Source organism: Colossoma macropomum, unplaced genomic scaffold, assembly GCF_904425465.1.
Source record: "Colossoma macropomum unplaced genomic scaffold, Colossoma_macropomum, whole genome shotgun sequence".
In the NCBI taxonomy this organism is placed as follows: domain Eukaryota; kingdom Metazoa; phylum Chordata; class Actinopteri; order Characiformes; family Serrasalmidae; genus Colossoma; species Colossoma macropomum.
This window is the reverse complement of record NW_023494787.1, coordinates 34,062,904-34,080,044: the sequence shown is the minus strand read 5'-3', so window position 1 is coordinate 34,080,044 and position 17,141 is coordinate 34,062,904. Positions and strand designations below refer to the sequence as shown.

Here is a 17,141-nt window from a genome sequence, read left to right as displayed (position 1 = left end):
ACGTCATTGGACAGCCGAACACGCTCAAAGGAAAGAGCCATCCGCCAGATCTGTTATGTTAGCTAACAGACGCCTGCGCTGACTAGCATCACATTGAGTGATGGGGGAGAATGGGGGCCATCCTACCCATCCAGACAGCGAGGCCAATTGTGTTTTCTAGGACTCCCTGCCTCAGATTGCTGTAGCATCACCAGGGATCGAACTTGCGATCTCCTGATGATAGGGCAATGCTTAGGTCGGAAGCCCTGACAGTTTTCTTTTAGTGGTCCATATTCCTTTCAAATGTTTCTGGTCCAAGTATTTTGTTTCCCATTTTGAACTGTATAAACTCCTCCCCTGCTCCAGCCATGTACATACCTTCTAGACGGACAGGATCTGCATGTGCATGTGTCTACCGCTCTGTCCTATTGTCTAGTGTATAGACACCCTAACAGCTCCATGTATCACAGGGCAGGTTACCTGAATTTTCTTGTGCAATGAATAAAAAAGTAATTTAATTTATCTGTTGGTTTGTTAAGTGTTAGATTCTGGAGTGTGTCTGTGGGACTGATGTTGGATGAAAAGGCCTGGGTTGCAATCAATATTCCAGTTTATTCAAGAAGTGTTCAGTGGGGTTGAGATCAGACCACTGGAATTTGTCCGCACCAAACGATGGGAGAAGGGTCCAGCTGCCAACCTCCGGAGCTCTGCTCCGCTGAAGAGCCAATCAAATTGCAGAACTCTAGGTCCGCTCAGGAAGGAAAAGCTTCTCAGAACAGCTAGTCATGTAAATGTGCCTTTTGATACCACAGAAACACAGTATAAGTTACAAGAATAGAATAAAAACAAGGGATACTTAATAAAAGATTAAAACAAGAGTTTTTAGGAAGCCAGTGAAGCACATATAGAGGAATGTGTTCACAGTGACAGTATTTTATATTGATTTTTGCATTTAGATATGTCAAAAAATAACATTGAATCAATGTCGAATCAGGATAAAATCGATGTCTGCAAATAAATCAGTTCTGACATCAGAGGTCAAAACTGCGATGGAAGAATGAACATTGATCCAGCATAATTTTGTTATCTGGACTGCAAAATAAGCTGGTTTCAAGAAAAAAAACACAGGTGAACAGAGGTGAGCCTCATAGCGTCACAGCCCTTTTATTTTGACAGCTAGTTGTGTGAGTAGAACTAAGGGATCTGGCCCAGATCTGGCCCATACACTGTAAAGTGAGCATATTTAAAAGGTGTGGGCCAGATCTGGCTCATGCATGTCACACAGATATGGAGTACCCACCTTGGTCCCCGGCCCATATGTGGCCCTGAGGATGCAACATTAATTTACTGTAGAACATGCAAAATATTAATGTTCCTTCTTAATAATCAATTGTGTGTCAAAAGCCATTTGAGAATGAAACCTCTGTGTAAATTTTGGTTAAATAAATAAAAACAGTAAATGAATGAAGGAAAAAAGCCTTTGTTTCTGTAATAGCTCATTGTCTGCAGTCTTTGTGTATACAACTTCAAGGACATATCTAGCTGGCCATTCCACAGACATGCCTTGAGTTAAAGAGTACTATGTTTTCCACATTCAAAAATACATTTTTCACAATATTTCTACACAAATTTTAAACCATGGCACACAAAGAATTCTTGAGCCAAGTGGAAAGGCCACTGAAAAACAGGCTAAATCTGACATCTTCCTTGAAGCACTGTTCAAATGGGTTTAGAATATCATTTTTCAGACATTTTATTTCAAATCAAAGATGACAAAAATGTCTGAAAAATTTTACTTACGCGGTCTGTGGAATAAAAAAACAGTTGTGTATGTTCTTGAAGTATAAGCATCAACCTCTTCAATGTCCCTTTTGAAATATGGACAAGCCAACTACTAGCATACTACATACATACATCATCTAAACCGCTTATCCTTCTGGGTCGCGGTGTACTAGCATACTAATATGACTATAAAAATTAATATGACTACTAGTATACTAGTACTAACAGTAAACAAATCTAAAACTGGATAAATTGCTGTTTTGCTAATAATTTTAAATACATGACTTTTTCCTACATTACGTGACACATGCGCCCTTTCTGGGATGTGCTTAGGATCCCACTTCAGCAAGAGGTGGTAGTAACCTAAGAAGTTATACAGGGACTTTTAACTGTTTATGATCTTATGTGATATCATTATCATACCAATATTGCGTGGTATTATGATCTTACGTACATATTATGATCATAATGCTTTGTTTTGCATACATTCATTTTCACTAGTGCAGATTCCCTATAAAGAAGACAAAAAGCAAAAACATTTAGAAGAAATATTAATGCACAACATTCATGCCCCAATTGGCCCTTTAAACATAAATAACAAAACCATATATAGCTGTCCAACATCTGGCCCAGTTGTGGCCCACATGCCTAATATCTATCTGGAAGTCAACCAACACTCATTAATGTAAGCCATAATCGACTCAGAACTGGGCAGTCAGGTCCTTGTCCAAACTGCTGCCACAAAGTTTATAGCGTATAATTGTCTTAAATGTCTCATTATGCTTCAGCATTAACTTTACCCTTCACTGAAATTAAGGAGCATACCCCAACCCCTGACAAACAGCCCCAGACCATTATTGCCTAGACTCATCCACCAGACTGACAGATAGTGAAATGTGATTCATCACTCCAGATTACACACTTCCACTGCTCCAGAGTCTACTGTCAGCATGCTTTACACTAGGCTTGTGTGTAGCTGCTTCGCCATGGAAAACCAATCAAAGAAACTCTCAAAGCACAGTTCCTGTTTGGAACTATTAGTAAGTGATGCAACAAAGGACGAACAAACAAAGTTTGTTTACATGTTTCAGCACTCAGCAGCCCCAGTCTGTGACACTGCTTGATTTACCACTCATGCCTAGATGCTTCCATTTCACAATCATAGAACTTACAGATGACCGGGGCAGATCTAGCAGGACAGAAATTTCGTAAACTGACTTACGACAAAGATGGACTTCCATAACAGTGCAAAGTTTAAAGTCACTCAGCTCTTCAGCATGACCCATTCTACTGTCATTGTTTGTCTATGGCTATGTGCTGGATTTTATACACCTGTTAGCAAAGGGTGTGGCTACAACACCTGAACTCAATAATTATGAGGGGTGTCTACATACTTTTGGTCATATAATGTACATATATACAGTAGCACTGAAATTAAAATTATTTGGTAACACAATACAATACTGTTGTAACTATTCAGGAACTAAGCAGGGATGAACAAGAAGTGTTGCATCAACATGTACATAGCTACTATTGACTACTAATGACTAGTAGTTAATTAGATTAGGATCGTTCACTTTTAACTAAACAATAACTACTAAGTTTCATTGAGAATTACTTAGTAACTATGGTACCTTAAAATAACTACGCATGGATTACGGGTCAATTCAAGAGCTGAGTCTTACAAGGTTAATTAGATAAATATTATGTTGTTTATTGTATTATTTTAGCAAAGTTCAATATTCATAAATGGAAGTATTCAAATCAAAATCCTTCTATAACAGAATAATATAATTCTATAAAAGAATAAGAAAGATGCAAAAACCTGTGACTACGCAAGTTTCGGTATTTTCTGTAATGTGATAAATGTCTGATGTGTGAATATGTGAATCCCCTGTTGTCTGTGAACGTATTTTGTGCTTTGTGCTGTTCTTGCGCCTGTATGTTTTTGTGTCGCAAGTCTTCCGGAAGCTGTTCCGGGGCAACTTTCACATCAGGCTTGTGTTTCCTGTTTACAGGCGGGAAGAGCGAACACACCTGAATCCCTGTTCTGTTTTGTCTGTTTGGGTTTCTTGTCTTATTATTTTGTCAAATTTCATGCAATAGAAATCTTATTTTTGGTGGAGTATTTACTGACGTTCAAAATATTGCGTTAAAAAGCCATGGAGGACCCTGCACATTCTGGAGACGGCTCTGTAGCACTATTGAACCCCACGGTACAAGTAACAGAGATTCGCTGGCCAGCCGAAGCGCGTCCTGTGCGGTTGTTGGAGTGGAAAGTGAAACCCGGCGCTTTGATTAATGTGGATTCTGTTATTGCATTGTGTGTAGTTATCCACACAGACTTAAAGTCTGGATCAGAGGAACGTGACCAGGCAAACAGACTATCGTTACCAGATAAGAAGCTGAAATCGGACCGAGCTGGAGTTGTGAGAGAACTGTGCTGTCAACTAGGACAGGTCATATATGCTGGGTAAGCTGCTAGTTAAAGACAATAGAGTCGTTTTGTCTTCTTTTATTGCTACATTAACTCAGTTGATCTCTTTTTATAGCTACATTTTGCAAGGTACATTTAACTTAACGTTATGTGTCATGCGCGTAACAATTGCTAACTCGCTAGCTGCTAGTACAGCTAGCTAGTTAACCTACCGAGCTAGCTTCACTGTTATGATGGCGAGAGGTAAGAAGTTAACAGCATGTTTATACTCATTGCACTGATTTGAGTTGTCTGCTACCAGCTTCCTGAAAATGAAGTCAAATCAAATTTATTTGTATAGCGCTTTTTACAACTGATGTCACAAAGCAGCTTCACAGAATTCCAGTAAAGACAAAGTTTTAACATAAAATGTAAAACCCCCAGGTGAGCAAGTCAAGGGCGACAGTGGCAAGGAAAAACTCCCTCAGAGCTGAGAAAGATACCTTGGGAGGAACCAAGGCTCACAAGGGGGGGCCCATCCTCCTCTGGTCAACTACCTACAAAATTATTGTGCTACTAATATTAATAGTAGTAGTAGTAATAGTTAGGAGAGTAGTAATAGTTAGGAGAAGATGAAAAACAAAGCGGTTGCGACTTTTTAGCGTTCACTAGGCTGTATTAGGCTAGCTATGTTATACGCTGTTTCAAAAAGCACAGTTTAGCATAACCAGAATGTTATTTTTCACTGAGGCAATTTGATTTAAACACACAGCACTACACAGTAAATTTGAAATGTCTAAGGCCGCGACTATCTGAAATCTTAGCCATGCAGCGAGTTTTATGGGACCGACGTATTTTAATAGTTGACTTTGCAGGTTTTTTATTTTTTAGTTAGTGGGGAGGTATATTTATTTTGTAGTCAGTCATTGCACAGGATGGTTATTTTAACGCACACATTGACGTCTAGATCAGTGATTTCCAACCTTGGTCCTGTAGTACTTTTGCCTTGCACATTTTAGTACTTTGCCTGTTTTAACGTACCCATCTCAACCAAGTAAGGATTTGTTATTTAGCTGTTGAGTTGGATCAGGTGTGTTAGAGTGAAGAAAACAGCGCAGTATGCAGGGAAGGGATAGGTGATTGTGGCTGTATTCAAAGTAACATACTGTGTACTAATAATTTTCGTAGTCACATTCAATATAGTATCCAGTATGTGAAAAAAAAAACCTGTGTGCTGTAGTACGGGGAAGGGGTATGACTGAGTTGCCAACATCAGAGGCTGAGCCGACCAGACCGATCTTAAGACCAATCCCATTTTGCCTAGCCCTCCAGTCAATGCTGCAGACCTGCCAACCTTTACACATAGAGCGTAGCAAGTACGCATTTTGACATCAAAGTATGCTGATATGATTTGTCTCTCTTAACTATGCAAAAAAGCTGGTGACACCTGTGAATTCTATTGTGAACATGCAGTACTCAAATCCAACAGGAAAGAGGCAGCAGTGTGTAGCTTTCCAAAAAAATAAAAGAAGAAGAGTTTAACCAATCATAGTGCTAGGTTTTTCCAGGATGGCAAATGCGTAATATCAATCATTTCAAGAGACTGCAAATCGATAGCAACACAATTTCCCCCTCTTGTTCCTCACTTCATCTGGCTGGTTTCACAAGGGTGGTGCTTGTGCTACGCAAATGTTTTCCCAAGGTTGGTGGGTCTGCTGCTTAACAACCATGGCTATCCATTTTTAAGTTCTTTAGTAACATATGTGGATATATTTTGGTTTAGAGATGTGCCTGCTCAGTTTTAAAAGTGCCATTAACGGTGTTGTTTTCTACCCATCTCCAAATACACAAATAACTTTAAAAATGTTTACTTTGTCTGTGTGGTAAACTTCTGTGTTTTCCAGAGGTGCCTATGCCCAATGTTTGTTAATTGGAAGTTCATTTAATTTTTATACATTCATAGTTGGTAATGAGCTACTGAATGATAAGCAGTGTGACTCTGTGCAGATTATTTGGTGGAGATCAACTTTAAAAAGGTATTATTTTAACCACGTTATTTATGCAGTGAGGACACCTTATTAAATAGACAAAGTAAGCAAACCAACCCCAAGACAAGCAGAGAAAACTGAAGGGGCAGTAACAGGACAAATTATTTTCAATTCATTTGAGTGTCCATATAAGGCTAAATCTCAGGCTAAATTGTTAATTGTTCAGAGCAAACCAGGCTGCTAAATCAGTGGTTACGCCCTCCTGAAATGACAACGTTGTATTTTGGGATGCAGTATAGTATGAAAATATATCTGGCTGCATGCTGGAATATTTGGCAGGAACTGTGGAAATTGATGTTGGTTGTATACTGCACACTGCTTACTACTTTAGGACACAATCATTATGCGAGCACTATATAGTCAAGTCAAGTCAAAGTTTATTTATTTAGAGCTTTTTACAACAGATGTTGTCACAAAGCAGCTTTACAGAAAAGTCTGGGTCCAAGCCCTCAAGAGTAAGTGGCAAGGAAAAACTCCCTAGGAGCAAGAGGAAGAAACCTTGAGAGGAACCAAAACTCAAAAGGGGAACCCATCCTCCTCTGGTCGACAGTGGATAGCAAACAGCATTAGTATAAAATATTAAATACAGAAATGGGGAAAAACAGGTGAAGCAATGGTTATTATTATTAACTATATTATTGCTATAGCCTGTACCCAGTGGCAGGTACTGCGATACCACCATAACAGCCCCTAGTTACGTTAAAAACTAATTTACCACCAGTTTATATTGTGTTTATTGCCATTATTCATTTATTGATTTATTTCATGCACACCAAAGCAAGACACTATTATTATCACCCGTAAACATTTTGGTGTCGGTAGGACAAAGAAAATAATACGGCTCAGGTAAGGGCGAAAATGAATGGGACTCTAAGGGAGGAACAAGGGATGAAAAAATGTCACATAAAGTGCGGGTCAGTATTGCTCTGGATTAGAGCTTGAGGACTGACCCTGGGTCAGGACATGTAGTTTGGTGGCTGTCGGGCAAAGAAATAATAGTGTGTGTTGGGGTTGAAAATGAATTGGAGACTATGGGAGAAACAAGGGATGGAAAAAAAGACAAACAGATGAGGGCCGGTCAGAACAACATTGAATTTGTGCTTGGGGGCCTGCCCTATATGTAAAATGGAGCTTTTCGGTCAAGCAGAAGTTCAGTAGATTGTCATGCAATTTCCTCCCCCATTCATTCCTAAGGGGAAAAAAAGACAAATTTCCATTGCTACATGGAAAAAGTACATTCGATCAAAAAGCTGGACAGGCTGGACAATATGGGAAAAATAAGAATTATAAAAACGAGAAGAAGAATAATAAGAATATAAAACAAAAAACTATAGTTGCCACACACAGCCATAATAAAAGAAATATAAATATTTACATCCTTTTTATATAAAACAAACATGTAGTATGAGTCATGTAGTACAGTTACCAAATGCAGTAAAATATAAGTAAGCATCTGAGCAACGCATTAAAAATTTTCAAAAAATTGTCAAAAGCAACAGTGAGGGTATATTAGCATGAACATGCTTATTTCACTTTGTTGTTCAAACAAAAGATATTTCATGCGATAATAAGCCGTGGTTGGATGTGTTGAATGTATAACATGTATTCTGTGCTCAATGATTTGATTGGAAATATCTCATTTAGCCTAAGCAGAGTGGTGGAAATAGCAAGGTGCAGCTGTCTGTACTTTTAACAAGCAAAAATAGAGATGAAAATGACCAGAATTCATGTTTAACTTGCATAATAAATGTAACATGATATATTTAGATTTTAATAATAATTATCTGATAGTTAAGAAGCTGCCTGGAGGCTTGTCTGCTGAGTTTGTTTATGAAGCTCCGCTCTGGGCAGACACATTCCTGAGCTCGTACAAATTACTACAGAAGCAGTGTGGGTTCGCACAGTGTATCTGCCCTATACACAGAAACCTCTCTCTTACCAAACTAATGTGATGTTTTGGACAGGACTTGAGCTGCACGCACGACTCACATTTGTCTTGCTGGAGTGAATGAAGTTATATGACAGAGCGCATTGTGCTTTTTGCCAGCGGTGTTGTTAAACCTTGACATTCTTACTTCTCCTCTCCTGTGTCTGTCACAAAACTGAAAAGCACATTTGATTGGATTTACTTGACACGCCATCCACATTTCAAGCTGTCCAGTAATGCTGTGGCCGGGACGTTAAGCCCGACTACAGAATTGTGTTTTGGTTGTGGTTGTGTCAAATATGTGCATACACAACACAAAGGCTTTTATTGGCAAAGTAGCAAGTTCAAATGCTAATTCCGATAATGAGAAAAATGTTGAATATCAGCTCTAATTATCGCTTGACCCCTACTGCAAATTAGGCCTGGGTGATAGGGTGATGTAATTGTACATTGTCGATGTTGGACAAGTAACCTGAGGCCGGTGAGTAAAAGTGATTATCAGCGTTTTGGGAAAAGAACTGAGAGAATTTAGTTTGGTTTCTGAGAGAAAGAGAGATATATTTGATAAGAAGCTGCTTGTCAGTTCTCTGCGCTGTGCACAGTACTGATAGCTTCAGAGTGACTTGCTACCATAAAAAAAAAAATCTCCCAATGAAGAGCCTGGTAGACTATCTTTTAGAATTATTACCCTGCTCAAGAGGTTTCATTTCAAAAGCCTACTCATTAATTATGTCTACAAATACAAACTGAGCAAAGATGTGTGAAACTGTGCATTACTGAGAGTGAATGACTGGGACAGGAAAGGGCCTTCCTCAAGCTATGCCACAAAGTTGGAAGCCTATGGTTATCTAAAATGTCTTTGTTTACTGTAGCATTAACAGTACCCTTCATTGGAGCAAAGGAGCTTGCTCCAAACCCTAAAAACATCTCCAGGTCGTTATCTTGCCTCCACCATGCTCTACCTTTTGTACTAGGCATTCTGTTAGGTAGTGTTCTCCCGTTATGTCTGCCAAGCCCAGATTCATCCGTCGGACTGCCAGATAGTGAAACATAATTCAGCACTGCAGAGAACATGTTTCCAATGCTCCAGAGTCCAGTGGCAGTGTACTTCACACCACTTTAACTGACGCTTGGCATTGCGCATAATGATCTTAGGCTTGTGTGTAGCTTTCCATTTCATGAAGCTCCCAATGAACAGTTGTTCTGGTGATGTTGCTTCTAGAGGCGGAACTCTGTAGTGTGTAATACAACAGACAACATTCAACAAGAAAGAACAGCATTTTCTGTAATTATACACAAAATATATTCACAATCAAATTCACAATCAAAAACCCTCTTCAGGAGAGCAGTAGAAATAGTGGCAAGATTACATGAGGACGAACGTTATTTGTTGTAAGCTCTTGATAATAGATAAAAAAGAAAGATGTCATTACTGATATAGGTGGCTTAAGGCCAATATATGATCCAGGTGACAAGCATCACTCGACAGAAAATGACGTAAGAGAAAAAAAATTTGGCTACATTCACATTACCAGGTTGAAGTGGCACAAATTTGATTTTTTGCCCCTAATGTGACTCAGATCTGATGTTTTCAGGCCTGTGTGGACATGCAAATCTGAACTTTTTAAATCCGACTTCAGTCACTTTCATATGTGGTCCTAGATCGGATACGTATCCGATCTGTGGCCATGCGACCTTAATGTGAACGCTTAGATCAGAATTCATGTGCCATCGTACAGCGTTATCATGGCAGCAGCGCCGAACAAAAGTTAAAGCCTGTAAACGGTGGAAAAGCAACACATCTCACCTTTTTCACCTTCTTCTCGCTGTAATAGTGAACAGCTGAGAGCTGATCAGAGTTAATTATCCTCGCAGGCTCGTTCTGCACGTTAGTTTGTTTGCTGATGATTCACGTGATGCACGTAATTCATTCACATGACGTTACTAAGTAAGATGTACGCATGTGGGTCATTTCAGGATGCTGGTTCGTTCACATTAATGACACCTAAACGAGTGTGAATAATCGTGTCAGAGAGATTGGATTTAAGCAATGAGGCTTGTAATGTGAATGTGCTTTTGTGTCTGCTAGGTTGTTGCAGACCTTGTCGTGTACATCAGAAAAAAGGGCGCAGATGTTGGCATGCACTCTGATTGGATCGAAGTTCTATATTCTGGATTATTGCTATGGTCACGGTGTGTGGCTGGATTGCTTTCTTGCTGCTCCGTTGCTTTGAGAAACAGAACAGGTTGCCAGCTATTCAGAACTAGGATCACTATACATTTATACGATGATTTGTTTTCATTTTCAAACCTTTTCTGCAAATTAAATGCGATTACTTTAAGAGCAGAATGTTTGCCCGCATTGCACTTTCAGACTGACGGTGACGGTGACGGTGAATTAATTTCCCTGTGTTTCCCCTCATTGCACATGTCCAAAACATGACGTCTTTAGCTGACGCTGAGCTGTGGGGTTTAGGTAGGTTTAATTCATGCATGTTTGTACAGTTATTTTGTTCTATTCCTCGGATAAGCGAATTGTCATGTTTTTTGTAAAATGGTTTGTAGTTAAACACGTTTTATAGTACAAAATGTGGTGTTCGCAGAGATTTAAATGTTCAAACAGTAGGTGGGTAAACTTACTTAATGCTAGCTTTCGTTTTCAACTACTCTGAACAACATAGAATTAGAATTAGAATTAATTACAGTACATATAGAGACATTGCCATTCAGAGTCCAGTGATTTTTTTTTTTTTTTTCTTCATGCTAAGTTGTGTAAATACATTTGAAAGTTTTGTTGCTGATGTAAATAAACTGCATTACACGGCACAGTAATTAGTCTGTGTTATTTTTAGACTACTTACCTAAGGGCACCTAGGAAATTGTTTTCCCTATAGCCTATTGAAGCTGAAGTCTTACTGTTATGGTAGTAATGTGTCTTTTCTTTATAGTTTTCATCAATACAGTTGTTTTATACTAGAACACAGAGGAAACAGTTAGCTGGTACTGATGGAAAAGGTTTCTCACATATGTTACAATACAACACAACTGGAATTGAATTAAAATGCAACAATAGTGATTGTGAACATCTGTTCTACCTTTGAACACAACAAGTTTTATCCTTATTCTTTAATAATAAAAAAACACAGCAGGGAAGAGGTTCTACTGGCAGCCTTAGAAAGTGGCTTTCCCTTGGAGAAGCAAGTCAAGTTTATATAGCACCTTTCATACACTGCTGTGTCAGGAAATTCAGTTGTTTAAAAAAAGTAAGTGCTAATAGAAAAAAACAACATTAAGAACATAACACATGATTAAAAGAAGTAGCTAAATGCTGATTCTCCATGTCTAGTCTTCACCTTCGACAGGACTAATTGGCTAGTTCCCAATGATCTAAGAGTTCTGCTCGGCTCATATTGCTGTAACATGTGAAATAAATATTCTGGTCCTACACCATTGAGCGATTTATAGACCGGTAATAGTATCTTAAAGTCAATTTTTTAACAGACTGGTAGCCAGTATATGGATTTGAGAATGGGGGTGATGTGTTCCTTTTACTCCTATTGAGAACGTCTGCCGGCAGCTGCATTTGGAATCTTCTGAAGCTGACTTTTTTGGGAGTCCAGTTAGGAGACCATTGCAGTTATCAGTCCTGCTAGAAATAAAGGCATGGGTGAGTTTCTCTAGGTCTGGTTTAGTCAGAAAATCTCTTAATGTTCTTAAGGTGATAAAAGCTGATTTAGTAACTGCTTTGACATGACTGCTATAAAACCAAGATCAGTGTCTATTAGTACACCAAGGTTACATACTATTTCTTTAGATTTTAGGGCTCTTGAATCCAGATAGGCAGCTAGTCTGAGCCTCTCATTGCTATAGCTATCTTTATTCAACTGTAGAAAATTTTGTTCCATTCAGTTAGTGATGTGTTCAAGGCAGTTACAAAGTGAGTCAAGGGTCCCCATAGTTGTTTGGGCTAAGCAGATCTGAGTAGATATAACTGGAGTGTATTTAAAGTACAATAATGATGCTGATAATGTATATCTGAGCATGATCATTTTACTTAGCAACTTTTAGTCATATTTTACCACCTTTACACAGGGAATACATGGGGAACATCTTTAACTCTTCTTTTTTCAGTTCTCCCAGTAACTGCAGTGTGTCTAACATTTTTAACCTGTGGTGGGTTAAATGAAAAATACTTAAATTAAACGATACTTCAGTTTCAGCCATGTTATTTGTTACCATGTTTAATGTAAGGAAACAAGTGGGAATGAATTTGCTCAGTGTTCCTGGTAAATGGTTTCCTTTCCCCACACTAAAAGAGGGTATAAAAGTACTATAATAATCCTGGTTTCCTTTCTGTATACTAAAACAGGGTATTAAAGCACAATAATAATTCTGGTTTCCTATGCATATACTAAAACAGGGTATAAACATACTATAATAATCCGGGTTTCCTTTCCTTATACTAAAACAGGGTATAAAAGTATAGTAGTCCTGTTTTCCTTTCCTTATATTAAAGCAGGGTATAAAAGTACTACAATATTTTAAGGTGGTATAACATGACTAAAAGTTACTGAGTGAAATGATCATGCACAGATATCAATCGACCGACCTACCAACCTACCTTCCTACCTTCTTTCCTTCCTTCCTTTCTACCTTCATGTAACCTCAGAAACACATTGAGGGTGACCCTCATTTACAAAGTTGCTAAGTTGATACAGGTAACAGGGATTGATAATGTGTAAAACATGTCAAGTAATAAAAGTACCTTTAGTAATAAAAGTGACTCAAATCAAGTAAGCATAAAAAAAAGAATAATAAAATACATTATCCGTAGAAAATATAAAACAATAATTAAAGCATAACTAAAATGTAAAAGTTAATAAAATCAAAAGAAGTTAAATAAAAGGAGGATAAGATCAAATAAGGAAACTAAAATGAATTGAAGTGACTTGAATTAATAATAAAATAATCAAAATTAAAACAAGTCCAAGAATATGAATAATGAATAAACAAATAAATAAATGGGGAAAAAATAAAATAATTAAAATAATGAAAAGATGATAGTAGTAAAAATCAAGTAAAACAGTTGCAGGCAGAGTGGAGGTGGTTAGAAAGTAAAAGTTTAAAATGACTGAGTGACACCAACAAGCTAAGTGTTAGTGTTTCCTGTAGTGAGTTCCAGCTTGCTGGTGCACTGTAACTAAAGGCAGATATTCCCAGTTCAGTAAAAACTCTCGGTACCTGGCATGTGATCCAGCCGCTGGAGCGAGTCTGACAATTACTGTTATTTGTAGACATCATTGAAGTAAAATATGCTGGCATATGGCTGGAAAGTGTTTTATAAATGAAAATAAGCCAATGTGTTTCCCGCCGTGCTGCTAGTGAGTGCCAACTTTTTCATACAGCCTGCAGTGATGAGTGTTACACGGGTCTCCAGTGATGAACCCCAGTGCAGAGTGATAGACTGAGTCCAGTGATTTGAGCGAACTGGCAGATGCATGTTTGGAAATTACATCACCGTAGTCCATAACAGATAGTAAGGTTGCCTCAACAATTCTTTTTCTTGCATGCAAGGGGAAATGGGATTTATTTCTGTATAGAAAATAAATACCACTGTTGCCAACCAGTTTATTAATATGGGATTTAAAAGTGAGTTTATCATCCAGCCACATGCCAAGGTATTTCTACTCTGTGACTCTTTCAATGTAGGAGTCAGCTGAACAGTTTAAAACTGTGTTGTCTGCATACAGGTGTACTGAGTCAGAGGCAGCAAGTTCATTAATATATATATTGAATAAACTGGGACAATAATTGAACCGTGAAGTACTCTTTTGTATATGGTCAAAAAATCTGATTTGTAATTCCTCAGTGCTACGCATTGTTTTCTGTCTGAAAGGTAATTTTGGGTACATTTTAGTGCATTTGTATCAAAACCAATCTTTTGTAAGTTCCCTAAAAGAAGAGTATGGGCAACTGTATTAAAAGCTTTTGATAGATCAATAAAAATGGCAGCACAATACTTCTTCTTGACTTTGGATATATAGAGATCATTTAAAACCAGTCCGGTAGCAGAGATGATGCTGTGTCAGATTGATAATTAAAGAGGACAGAATTTTCATATAGAAATGATTTAAGTTGACTATTAACTAGAAATTCTAAAATTTTAGCTAAACAGAATAATTTTGAGATTAGTCTGTAATTATTTACATCTGCCGCCTCACATCCTTTATGCAGTGGAGTTATATATGTTATTTTTCATATCCTGGGAATTCTGAATGATAAAACAGAGAGATTAAAAATATATGTCATGTGTTCTAAAATAACTGGGGCTGCTAGACGCAGGAAGTAAGGGTCCATGCCATCTCTTCACCAGTAGTTTTTTGGGAATTAATAGTAGTAAGAGATTTAGCTACTGTGTTTGGAGAGAAAAGCTGGAGTGTGAAGAGACCATGGCTCTTGGTAACAGAGTTTATATCAGTTTGACCTAACAGCAGATTTGAATCATGTTTAATAACTAAAAAAAAAGTTCCTTCTGATCAGATGTCAGCTGTCCATCAACTATAACACTGGTTGGAAGGGTAGAGAAATTGTTTTTAAGGGATTTTACAGTTGTCAAAAGTTTAGAGTGTTTGTAGAGCTGATAATCAGGCCGAGATAATAATCTGATTTGGCCTTTCTAACTGCAGAGGTGCATTTATTTCTCAGTTGTCTGAACGTAAGCCAGTGGTCTCTCAATCAGGGTAGATTTGGTGGGGTCCTTCAGATTTGGCCATGTTGATTCCGTGACTAATTGTGTGAGGGTAAGATTTCCACGTTTCCTTTAAGTAATCAGACGCATTAGACAGCATTTCAGAAGCGGTATATTGTTATCAAGTGCAGAAGACAGAGCAGAGGGAGGCCTGTGTATCCCAGCCAAAATAAGAGCTATTTTCCCAAGGGACACTTTTAGAGCTAGGAACTCCAAAGTATTTTTCTTTTGGAGACTGCAGTTAATAAGGTGGCTTGTATATTTACTTTATATAAATAGCTACTCTGCCTCCTCTCGATTCTCTGTTTCTTCAAAGATTAAAATTATTTAAGGCCGCATCTTCATCACGTATAGGTTGCCTAAGCCAGGTCTCTGCTGGTATTAAAATATCTCGATCAGATTGTGCAATCCGGACTTTAAGTTGATCCATTTTATCCTTTTGAAGTAGGCTTCTAACATTACGAGGAATTATGCATTAACCTTTTCTGTTTTTAAAACTCAAGATCAAGATCTGTTATAGGGTTTACTGCAGGGCTTTCTTGGGAGTGTAAAGTAATTGGAGATGGATCAATAAAAATCAGATTGTCTGATTAATAAAATCATTAAGTTGTTTTGCTTCTTTGATATTTCTTTTGGATTTTAATGAAGAGTACTGGGTCTTTCACCAAAAACAAAAATACTTGAGTAAGTCGCGGCTAAAACGTTCTTAACCTCTTCCCAGTGACGGAATTGGTCGAGAGATAAAAACAGATTCACCATCATCTTGTATAGAACATAGCAGGTTTGTCCTTTTCCGCAGTTCTGTGTTCTGACTTCTAATATCATTACATCCCACATGTATTACTCTCTTCTTCTCTGAGTTATATTTCTTTGAAAGACTGGGAAGCTGCTGTGCAATGTCAGGGACTTTTGCACCAGAGATGGAGTAAACTACAGCTGTATGGTGCTTAACGTTTCTGATGATTGAGTCACCTACTATGAGAGTGCGTGGAAGAAGGTTGCGTGTCGGTCGAGGTTGAGGCGGGAATGGGTTTGTGGCTTGGAAACCAGCGGTGGCGGGAGATGAGGGGTCAGCGCGGCAGAATCCCAGGGCGGGGAGCAGCGGTCAGGCAGTCAATGTGGAGGTGGAGGTTAAAATGGCTTGGGTAGATGGGCAGGGGTTTGGCTGCCTAGCTGCGTCCAACTTAGAGGTGGAGTTTCAGGCCCGCTGCCTGAAGTTCCAGGAGGGAGCAGGGGTGAAGTTTATGGCTGAAGAGCTCACTTGGACGTTCTGCACTGACGACTGTTTATCAGCAAGAATGGTGTCTTCCAACACAGAGAATCTGTTGCTCAGGTGGACCTTTTGTGGGATCGGGTGGCGGGCAGAGCGCCTACCTCCATGCAAACCCCTTTCTGCAATGGACCTTGGCTCAGCCTGGCGCGGTGTGGAGCAGTACACCTCCCTGGCCTTGGGTTTAGCTGAGGCCAGTGAACCTCGTCCTAGACAGCCGTAACAGCTGCTTGGGGAAGACTGCTGTCTAACCCGGTGCTGATCACCCGAGTTGTAGCCAGCTGGGAGTCGAGGAGATCCTCATCGTCTTTGATCTGGTAGAGCACAGAAAGTCTTCCTTCTACTTTATCAATCATCTGGCTCAGCCGCGCACAGCCATCACATTCTGCGGGAGAGCCGAGGGCAGGCATGGCCCAAAAACAGCTTGTTGGTTAAAATAAAAAATAAAATAAGCAGTCCATATTCAGTGGTTACAGTAGTCAGTGCAGGGGCTCTGACGGATAAAAAATTAGCACTTAAAACAAGGCTTAAAAAGGTAAAAACACGGCTGGGTTGCTCAGTTGGGCTAAAAACAGGCTAAAAGCTAAGCTAAAAACAACACTTAGCAGTGGTGCCTGGCGCTCTGCTCGATATGGGGGGGGGGCAGCAGGGGCCATCCTTACCCACCCAGAGAGAGAGGGAGGCCAATTGTGCTCTCTTGGACTCCTGGCCACAGCTGGCTGTTGCATCACCAGGAATCAAACTATCCTGGTGGCCAACACTTAAGCAGTTGCGCCACTCGGGAGCGCGTCTAAATTCTCTACTGTTGATGCAGTTTCACTGTAGCAGATGTTTTCAGACTAGTCTGTGCGGGTTCCCGGTTTTCATTAGCTGCATCATCATCTGTAGGTTTTTTGTAGTTTCAAAAAACCTACAGATGATATTCTGTTCCGACATTTTGTTGCAGGCGTAGGACTATGAAAGCCTACAGC

The 17,141-nt window shown here is 39.1% G+C and overlaps 1 protein-coding gene across 1 annotated transcript in view; it reads left to right on the top strand.

The window, feature by feature from the left end:
• The first annotated feature begins 3,763 nt into the window (after positions 1-3,763).
• Positions 3,764-17,141, top strand: part of ctdp1 (CTD (carboxy-terminal domain, RNA polymerase II, polypeptide A) phosphatase, subunit 1) — a 150,906-nt gene continuing 137,528 nt past the window's right edge. Inside the window, exon 1 of the mRNA XM_036567056.1 lies at positions 3,764-4,234. Coding sequence (XP_036422949.1) covers positions 3,924-4,234 — 311 coding nt within the window. The 5' untranslated portion in view covers positions 3,764-3,923. The remainder of the gene's footprint in view (positions 4,235-17,141) is intronic.